The following is a 10,313-nucleotide window of genomic DNA, read 5'->3' on the forward strand; positions in this document are numbered from 1 at the left end:
TGCAGACAGTAGTTTATTTGTGTCTTTCTCGTATTCACAGTCATTGACTCTGACTCGCTTGAAACTAAACATCCACTGACACAACACAGTCACATCTGAGAGAAATCTCTCATGTTCCCTCTCACTACTTGACTATACACACACACACACACCATTCACACCATAAAGAAATCTCACTTGTAACAAACCCAGTAAACACAAGAGCCTGACATGAACTGCATGAAACCGGTTGGCAAAAGTCACAAAGACGGCAAGTTATGGTTATATACAGGAGCACATGGACCCAGCAGCACGGAACAAAGTCAGGGGTTAGCACAGCACTTGAGAATGGTCTGCGTACATCTTTATCATGCTATGGGAGGGGGGGGAAATACTTTTTTTTGTATTTCTTGAATCAATAACAGTGATCTTGGTCTGCATGAATCACAGGATGCAGCAACGTTGCCCCACCCACTTGTTTTGGTGACACATTTGCACGAGTGAAAACAGCTGAAATAGGCACCTGATGACAGGAATACTCACCGCATCCACTTTTTTGGACAAGGTTTGGTCATCAGATCCTTTGCATTTCCTTCCAGAACAATACAAATCTAATTATAATGTGATGAAAATGTCTCGTTCTTTATCAAGTTCACTGGTATCTAAACTGTAACACCACAGAAATATCACATCTAACTGGCATTAGTCCTTATACTCACATGAACACAAGTGTATTCACCATTTATCCACCTTCTACAGCCCGGACAAATCATTGTAAACTCCGTAGTAACAGCATCACAAATCAACAGCAACTTAATACAACAAATAACAGCTGTAGTGTAGGTCAGTGTTGTCAGTCCTTCAGTAGGTGCTACATTACCTTTTAAGAAGTGAGTGTCAATTCACATAATGTAAGATTTTCTCAAAAGTGCAGTATCATCACAAGACAAACATCCAGTGAGTTCTATGACTTAGAAATGGAACCCACAGAGAGTGTCATCATTAACTCAGTGCAAAGGTTTCTGTAGTGAGCAGAGTTGTTGTACTGCTCTCAGTCATGCAAGAAGGCAGCATAGTCCAGTGTTATAAGACACAGCGTGCAAAACATCAAACACTGAAATAACACACAGATCCTGAATTGTTTCTGATGTATTCAGAAGAGAAAACTATGAGACCACTGGCTTTCAGTGAGCAGACATGGAGTGCAATCAGTTTTCAGGTCTGCTCTTACAACTGGAACTCAAACACTTGAAGAATAGATACTGATAAATGGCAACTTGTCCTTAAAAAAAAAGCTTACTTCTCCTTCATGTTGAACATACTCATTGGCTCAAAGAAATCACAGACTACATCAAATCAAAATGTTACAATAGTCAGCTCAGATCAGAGCAATGGAAAGAAAACAAAACAAACAGTGAAATAAAAATATCCACACATTTTCACATGAGGGCCCTGGGGTGAAGTCTGGATGGACAAGCATGCTGCAACCACCACAAATAACTAAGGATCCTTTAGGCCTGGTATTAACCAGGTGACCTGATCGCAGGCAGAGAAGTTTACACCTGGCATTAAAGTGCTTCCTGGACACATCTCCTATGATCACAGGAGATCAGACCTGGTTTTCCCCGCTCACTATTTAACTACACGCCTACGTCATGTCTGTTGGCAAGGAAAGAATTATGTGAAAAACATTAATATTATGGCGTTGGCTACAAAAAAAAAGTGTCATACGAGTGCTGATAATAAGAGATAAGAAATTCCTGTGACACTACAGTGGGTCAGAAGATCTTTGCTCGATCCTGAGGGCGGATTACGGTCATGCAGACTCAGGAGTGTCGTCACGCGTGTCCTCAAAACCGCTAATCAAGACAAACATGCTTTTATGTAGAAAATTAATTCAAACAACCACAATGATGGACGTTGGGTAGATTGTTGTGGAGGAAAAAAGGCGATTGCCCTCGTTTTTAGAACAATTACTTGATGCTTGTCACTAAAACCACATCATGGGAAGTTTCCATGCCGGCTTTCATTCATTCATGGTGATTGCTGCTCACCGATCTCTACACCTCCTTTCCAAACACACATTCTGGAGCCACTCCTCCCCTCTGCCCTGTGTGAAGTGGTACAGCAGCGTAGTTGTGTCCCTGAAGCTGTGCTGACCGGTCAAGTGATGGAACACTCCTCCCCGCTGAAGTCGAACGCCGTACAGCTGGGCCTCAGCTCGCCCCGCACACAGGCCCCGATCGACCAGCCAGTCCACCAAGGCACTACCCGTAAACACACTTTTGACATGGGTCTGTGGACGTTGATGATGATGGTGGTGGGATGGGCTTGAAGAAAGAACATGCTGGTGCGGGTGTTGAGGATTAGCTGGATCATGACATTTGTCAGAGGGAAGCTGGGAAATCTGCTCCTCTGACGTGTCAGAGTTTGAAACACAAGCTTGTTCAGGCTCGAGCTGGGGTCTTGGTGGTGGATGCAAAAAATGGCCGCATTCAGCTGGTTCATGACTTTGGTGAATCTGGTGCAGATTTTGTGGCTCCTGGACGTCCTGGTTTGTGTGCTGGGGCTGATGGGACGAGGGATGTCTCACAACCCCATTCTCCTCATCCAGCCATCTACCTCCACAAAACCTGTCATTATCAGAGGAAGGATTCACCTGTGGAAGCACTAACACTCTCCCCTGAGCCACTAGGGGGTGATGAAGTGGAGAGGAAAGGGGCAGGCAAAGGGAGGCAGGGAGGTAAGAAAGGAAATATGAGGGAAAGAAAGCAAAGAAAAACGTTAATAAAGCAGAGAGAAGGGAAATGAACAGTCATTTTTGAGTTTTTCCAAAGGAAGACTCAAAAATCCAGCAGAAGTTTGTATTTCATTTAATCTTTTTTTTTTAGAGTTAGTAGATTGGAAGAAAATGTATTTTACCTTTTGGATGCCACATTGCTTACAGCTCAGTGTTATACATGTTTGAAATCAAATACATTTTAGGAAAAATAATCAATTTGGTAAATAGAAAAAAAAAATGGATTAACAGATGCTGCCGAGAACATGCAAAAAGGATGCAGAAAAAAATATTCTTAAAATCAGAGACAAATTAAGAGAAAAGAAGACAAAAAGTCCAGCATGACATAAAAGGTAAATAACGAGTGCTCATACCTGCGTGTGTGTACTATGTCTTGTACACACTGGTCTTTGTGATAGCGGACAAACTGGGTACAGGTGAGTCTGACCTCCTCTGGGACACCTGAGGGACTCAAATCCTCACTGTCTCTGCCGTACCACAGACCAAGCAGCCTAACACACACACACACACACAGAAACACAACCATTGTTCCTGTGCTGCTCAAATGAATCTAGAAACCACGGTAAATGAGTTGCTCACCTCCTCTTGAAAGGCAAGATGATGAGGTGTCTGTCCAGACCAAAGATCCCAAAGGAGAGGAAACCCTGGGACAAACGACAGACAGAAGAAGACAGAAACTATAAATACACGACGGCTCATTTATGTGCGTGCACACACACACACACACACACACACACACACTCTATCCTTCTGTACCTGCCCATAGTTTGCCACAGCACAGAAGAACTGCAGTTCCAGGTAAAGTCTTCCTGGATCTTTGTTAAACAACCACCATAGACAGCTGGACAGGTTCTATACAGATACAGAGCAGAAACACAAACAACATAGCATTTATCTATACAGTTACATTGATCTAGTACACAACACACACACACAGACACACAGTATTAATATTATTTCCTCACCGCCAGCAGGCTGACAAAGAGAAGCAGAGAGAGCAGAACATGTCTGACTGTCTGTTTATCATCGGTGGGTTGGAGCCCCGGTGGTGGCAGGTTGAGTGGTTGTTCTGAGGAAGAACTCTGCTGCGGCACGTCACACAGCGCCCCACTGTGGCCTGGCAAGATAAAAAGACATTATCACAGTACTGGTAAGATTTAAGTGGTAGTTTTAATAAAGATGAGGGTGACAATTTGAACCAGTGACTATGTGAAAGACATTAATTCTAGAATATTGCTGGTATGACAGATAAAAACATGTACACTTATTCTTCTTATTAAGTTTTAGGAACTAAATGAATATCCTACTAATTCAAAAATATGTCATACCTGTCACAAAAATAGAATGCAGAACAATTCAGTGGTTGGAACGTGAAAAGATAAAATCTGTATTTGGTACCTGTGTTGTTTGTGTGCTCCCTCTGTGTGCTGGCTATCATGTCAGGCATAGCCTGAACAGGAGAGAAACCGTGGAGGTCTGAAAATACAATAAATAATGTACAAATATTGACTGTAGCTCATTAGGTAAATGTCTAATTTAATCTAGTTTAAAAACCCAAGCACACAAAAATGTAACTTACCTGAGTTAATGCTGCATAAAGGTGAGGTTGCCATCTCAGCTTGTTGTGGTGGTGGTGGGTGTGGATCCTCCAAACCATCAGGGGGCCTCATCTCATCAGCGATGCCTGTTACAGCAGCTCTGCTCAGGGCTTGGTAACCACTCTGCTCGCGGTCTCCCTGGCTGAGCCCCATCAGAGACACTGCACCAAGCCCCAGGCTGACGGCAAGCACCACTGCTGTGCTGATGATCTGACACACAAGAAGAGGAAAGATGTGTTATTGGAAATAAATGATGAGGGCTAGATCAGAAGTCAGAGTGAAGACAGGGAAAGACACAGTACAGACTGAAAATCACTGTACAGGTTGACTTCTAACCTGAGCTCTGCCATAAAAGAAAGCAGAATCCATGGTATCAGTCCTCTCTCCTGATATCAAAAGACCTCCAACCACAAGGAATGGGACCCTACACACATACACAATATTCAAAACAGGCATATTTAGTTTCATTGTCTTTACTACAGATTATTAATATCAATATTAACTATGTGCTGTAGCAGCTGACTGATTTATCCTTTATTTTTGTATTATTTTGGATGTAGCAATCATTAAGTTGTCTTAACTTACCCCCAACCCAACATCATGAATATTCCTGGTCTTAGTCTGAGCAGATCATCTCTGTCAGTCAGGGCCAAGCAAAGAGGGATTAAGCCTGAAAAACAGAGCACAAACACATACTGTACATGGTACCCCAGTGTGTGTGCATACTGAATACAGCTCATTTCTGTTTGCTCATCAAATGTTGTGTAACTGTTGCTGTGCGCACACACACACACACACACTTACCTGTCCAGACATAAGTACTGTAGAGAGATCCGTAGAGCAGGGTGAAGGTCAGAATTTTGCCCACCAGATTATCATCTTGTTTCACCAAGAAGTTCCACAGGATCATACTGACACACACCAAAAACTAGTATAGAACAAGTACAGTTGGTCAAGGTTGTAGACAAGAACATGATTTAGGACACTTTAAATAAACCTAATATTTCAACCTTGAAAAAACCGACCTGAGCCAGGAAAAGATTTAAGGCAAAAAGGTGAGGAAGTCTGTTAAATTTCCTGCTGAGTAACATCACAGCGATGGTCCACACCTGAGAAAATAAAGAGGAACAAGCTCACAACTACTGCTCCATTTGGAAATTATTTATTATCTTATCAAAACCTTTCCATCCTTTCCCTCCCCTTTTTTTTCCATCTTATTGCCTATTTTACTGTTTTTATATCCATATCTTATGCCTTGTTTCCACTGCTGTATTTCTATTTCACTTTGCACGGAGCATCTGGAACAAAAACAATTTCCCCCACGGGGATTAATAAAGTATTCTGATTCTGATTCTGAAAGTCTAATGTTCTATATTTTCATATGATTCCATACACTGTGTTAAAAAAATAAGAGAACAGTATAAAAAGATAAATCTATTAGGTTGAGTGGAAGCCTGGAGGACATGAAACAATTGGACATAAGTATGCAAAGAAGACACCAGACAAGACTTACCAGTGCTACAAGGCTTACAATACTGATGTTGAAGCTAACATTTTCGAGCTCAGTCACCAGGGGCGTCGGGTCCATCAGGGGGATTGTTAATAACCAGGCTGACACGTACATGATCGGTGCAGACAGAAACGTACTGATAACCATTCCTGACGTCACCTGGAAAGTGCGTAATATCAAAATAAACAATAAGAAATCCTAATACAATTTACTGACTTAATGTACAATTGCAACATCAGTGGTAACTTACCACCTCTAACTCCATGTTGTAGTGTCCAGCATAGATGGCAACACTCGGTGCAGTGGGGAAGACTCCATATAGGAAAGCGAAATTGGATAAACTGGTGTGGTTGACACTTGTGCTGTTTTCTCCGACATCTAGAATATCGACCATGTCTTTGCAGACCAGTGGCATCACCAGACTGCAGAGAGAACAGATCCAGTCAAAGATCAGGCTTCTTAACACTTTCCATGATATACATACTAATATACTTAAAAACAACCTAAAAACACAAATACATACTTATTTCTAACACAGCCACTATAACTTGTGTGTCACTTTATGTTTATATTATATTCTACGAATATACTTAACACTTAACTATTAGTAAGGCCACCTCATATTGTATGACAATCACACACTATCACAGTCGCACTTACAGTTTGGCTGTAATGAGGAGTATCAAGGCTACTCCAGTGTCTCTGGTTAGTTTTCTTAGTTGACCAACCTGCCACAGTAACACATGCAATAGAATACGTCAAATACGTCATTCCATGTAAGTAAACTGCAATAAAATATGACAACTCAAGTAAACTCACCATAGTGAGGCCGAGGTAAAACAAGGCTGCCCCTCCAAAAGAGTTGGCCAGTCCATCTATGAACTCTGACAACACTGCGGGTATACGCTGACCCAGGGCAAAATGGGAGACGATACCCACAATCACCATGAACACGATTGGGTTCTTCATTACCTGAAGATATTACACAAAGCATTAAAGTTTAACATTCATGTACAACACGTTTAAAAACTTTTCTCACATTGGAAATTTGTCAAGGTGATACAGTATCTGTGGTAGAAAGTCCTCAGTTCTTACAACCGACACAGTTCTCGTTCAGGCTCTAGTTCCCATCAGAATATTGGTGCTCCCAGAGAACCAGCCCACATTCACACCAGCTAAGCGGAACACAAGATTCACCACCATACATCTTTAACGACTTGCATGGCTCACAGTATGAGTGGAAGGAGTTTTCCTTCCTTCATTCACTCGTCTACAGCTTAAGTTGACATACCCACGGAAAACTTAACCACGGGTACCAGACCTGCACTGCAGTGCAGTTGTGTCAGAGTGAAAGGTCTTGCTGTAGTTTGTAGTTTAAAAACATGCAAATTGTAGACACTCGTACCTGTAAGGCCACAATTCCCAGGATGCCAAGAGTGCTGTGCTGTGGATGGCTGGCCTGCTTCCACTTCTGAGCCTCACAAAGAGCAAAGCCGATGGGATTGAGGAACATTAGGGAGACCGGGGCAACCAGGTAAATGTACTGGAGGTATTCTGGATATGTGCTGCGATATAAAGCATCAACTAGAAAAAAGAGACATGGAGAGATGCATAGAATCATTTTTTTAAACAGCGTTTTTTTTTGTTTTTTTCACTCACAATTAACTACATGTCAGTGTTAGTGTTTTGTGTCTGCCTCACCTATGGGATATCCTAAGGCAAAGTCATTACTCTGTGTAGCAAAGATGGCATACAGACCAGCCTTGCTATACCTGCTCTCTGGACTGGCTACCATCAGTGTCAGCACACATACCAGCACAAACACTGACACCTAAACACAGAGTGGGAACATGGAAGTCAAAGCTGTGTTTATTTATTAGGTTGTCTATCACAGTACAACATTTTCTCCTTTATACAGAGATAACTTAGTGCAGTAATTAAGAATATTCTCGAAACACTGAGTCATCAAATTTTAAAATGTATTCATATATTGTACAAATGTAACAACAGACAGATACAGAGATACAGAAAGAGAGACACCAACCTTAGCGATCAGGACGCTCCAGAGAAACGCCCAGATCACATTTCCAAAGTCCAACAGCACCATGTTTTTAAAGAGCAAAGCTGGAAGAGCAAACTTGGATACAAAGTTCCCCAAACCCTTTGCCTGGCTCTCTGTGATGATATCTGCCCTGTATGAAGGAAGCAAGAAACAACGCTCAATGCACAACAAGTAATTCTGTTTGAGCACGAGCTACATTCATATTTTCATTGGTGAACATCTAAACATGCAACCTGCAAACTTAATTAGACAAAATATTAAGTTTACATTCAGCACACACCTACCTGCCAGCTATGTAGCCACACAATATAATGCCAAAACACTCAAGAAGAGCAGGAAACAGTTTGTCGATGGACATGTGGGCCCCAGCGGTGGTGCCTGGAAGGCTATTATGGGATATGTTCTTCCCATGAATCAGCACATAGTTGCTGACGGTTTCCATGGTGATACTGGGCTGTGGAAAATCAGCGCTCTAGGACAAGAAGAGAAGAAACTCACGGTTGACTTGCAAGAATGGGTGAGAACTGAGAATATGGGAATAGATTACAGTCTATTGTATAAATATCTATGTTCATAACAAAGTCTTCCTGTTTGTGGGGCCCATAAGAAAGAAATTGTGCAAACACATGGTGTTGGAATAACTGGAAAAATGTTTCCTCGCTGGGAAAATTCAAGAATTTTGAAAACTATATGAGTTTGAGTTTTTGACGTATGACACACACCAGGACATTGTGAAAAAAAGATCAATTATACACAGAATATCAAATTTCTCTAATATTTAATTAGTAGTACCTGCAATGGTTAGTGGCCACAACCTCATCCATCATTTAGTGACAAATGTGCCTCTGGGGTAATATGGTAAGAGATTTTGTGGCTTCTTAGTGTGAGAAGAAAATATCCAGTTAAGGACATCCATATTCCAATTGCCGACTAGCAATGTGAGATGCAAGAATTGAGTTGCAGTTGAGACACAACATCTACAAACTACATCCATAAGTAACACGCTTTTGACTGATCTCTCTTTGTCTATCCATTTGTCAGTGTGTTCCACCTTTTGCTTAGCATGTCTTTACTCGGTTTATATGCAGCCAACCATATTATGCATATTCACAAGCAGAATCTGCATGTGGAAGTGTCATCTCCTGATGAGACTGCAGACTGCAACAACAACAACAAACAAAGAACTCCTCTGCTCACCCCTTCCTCTCCCAAGCACATACATATATATATATATATATATATATATATATATATATATATTTATATATATACATACATATACATATATACACACACATATATATATATATATATATATACACACATATATATACATACATATACATATACACACACATATATATACATACATATACATATATACACACATATACATATACATATACACATATATATATATATATATATATACATACATATATATACATAATGATGTTGCATTCACAGTATAGACCCTCCTAAATGTTATACACTGGACCTTTAATGTATATGGACCAGGAGGGGCTTTCGCTTGGGAGCCCAGAATCCTAGTTGCGTCTCTGTGCAATAACACACCGTCAACTGAGTTACCATAATGAACAATCTAATGTCAATCTAATGACATTGTACCAGTTAAAACGAATGTTGCATCGCGTTATATCATCGGATAAGCTGCACGATTTCAATGACAGCACCATTGTCAAGCACAAGCAGTTAGCGCTAGCTAGATGGCTAAAAACATCAGGTGAACACGGAGTTCAGTAAAATGTTTGCCACAAAGCGCACGAAATAATTGTTTTTAATGTCTTGACATGTGGTTGTATCTCTTACTTGTGTTGTTAAGACCATCTCTGCTCCAGAAATACGTGAGACTCATCTGTTCCACTACGTGTTTTCACCGTATAAGTGACAAGCTCCTGAAGCTGACAGCAGCCGAGTGGCGACGCCCAAAAAATGACTGACAAACGTTTAAGCCAATCAACACTGAGCTACACGGAACAGTCTAACAGTGATTGGATAAAGGGGGTCGGTGTGGTGGTGCATTCACGTGATACTGGGTAATAGGATTTTTAACCCCGATCCCCAAAAACGCATTACAAATTACAATACAGCTGAAGATTGAACATGTTTTAGATGAATATAATCAAAACTTCAAGCCAGAACATCATTATTGTGTTTTAGGACTAAAGAACAACCTACAGCACTACACATGTACGTTTCTCAACTTAAAGTAAGCTATTTTTTCTTCCTTACTATGTTCTATTTATGTGAAATAAAACACCATGGAGGCACAGCATGCCAAACTTAGCCAGGTTGATATTTCAAAGAAACCCTCAGCACGGACGTCAGTTTGACAGGTCACAT

At 41.0% G+C, this 10,313-nt stretch overlaps 1 protein-coding gene across 2 annotated transcripts; it reads right to left on the reverse strand.

Annotated features, from left to right (window-relative positions):
• On the reverse strand, positions 1-9,891 carry gpr155b (G protein-coupled receptor 155b). 2 transcript variants are annotated; one of them, XM_058651168.1, is made up of 20 exons: positions 9,780-9,891; positions 8,234-8,421; positions 7,932-8,079; positions 7,589-7,718; positions 7,293-7,471; positions 6,707-6,859; positions 6,548-6,615; positions 6,138-6,309; positions 5,891-6,046; positions 5,403-5,486; positions 5,182-5,305; positions 4,963-5,047; positions 4,714-4,801; positions 4,359-4,587; positions 4,178-4,255; positions 3,745-3,896; positions 3,536-3,631; positions 3,359-3,423; positions 3,133-3,270; positions 1-2,612 (listed from the first exon to the last, which is right to left on the reverse strand). In XM_058651168.1, exons 1-20 carry the CDS (start codon positions 9,795-9,797, stop codon positions 2,030-2,032), a joined length of 2,934 nt encoding a protein of 977 aa, XP_058507151.1. In that variant the 5' UTR covers positions 9,798-9,891; the 3' UTR covers positions 1-2,029. The 2 variants fall into 2 exon arrangements, with proteins under 2 accessions (XP_058507151.1, XP_058507152.1); XM_058651169.1 differs by having other exon boundaries at positions 2,472-2,670.
• Positions 9,892-10,313: the final 422 nt, after the last annotated feature.

Source organism: Solea solea, chromosome 15, assembly GCF_958295425.1.
Source record: "Solea solea chromosome 15, fSolSol10.1, whole genome shotgun sequence".
In the NCBI taxonomy this organism is placed as follows: Eukaryota; Metazoa; Chordata; class Actinopteri; order Pleuronectiformes; family Soleidae; genus Solea; species Solea solea.

Excerpts from the sequence above, each read along its gene's own strand:
- gpr155b (XM_058651168.1), bottom strand. Across the intron at positions 7,719-7,931 it reads GGAGCGTCCTGATCGCTAAG|GTGTCAGTGTTTGTGCTGGT; the intron begins GTTGGTGTCTCT and ends CTCTGTGTTTAG. Across the intron at positions 4,256-4,358 it reads TTTATGCAGCATTAACTCAG|ACCTCCACGGTTTCTCTCCT; the intron begins GTAAGTTACATT and ends TTGTATTTTCAG.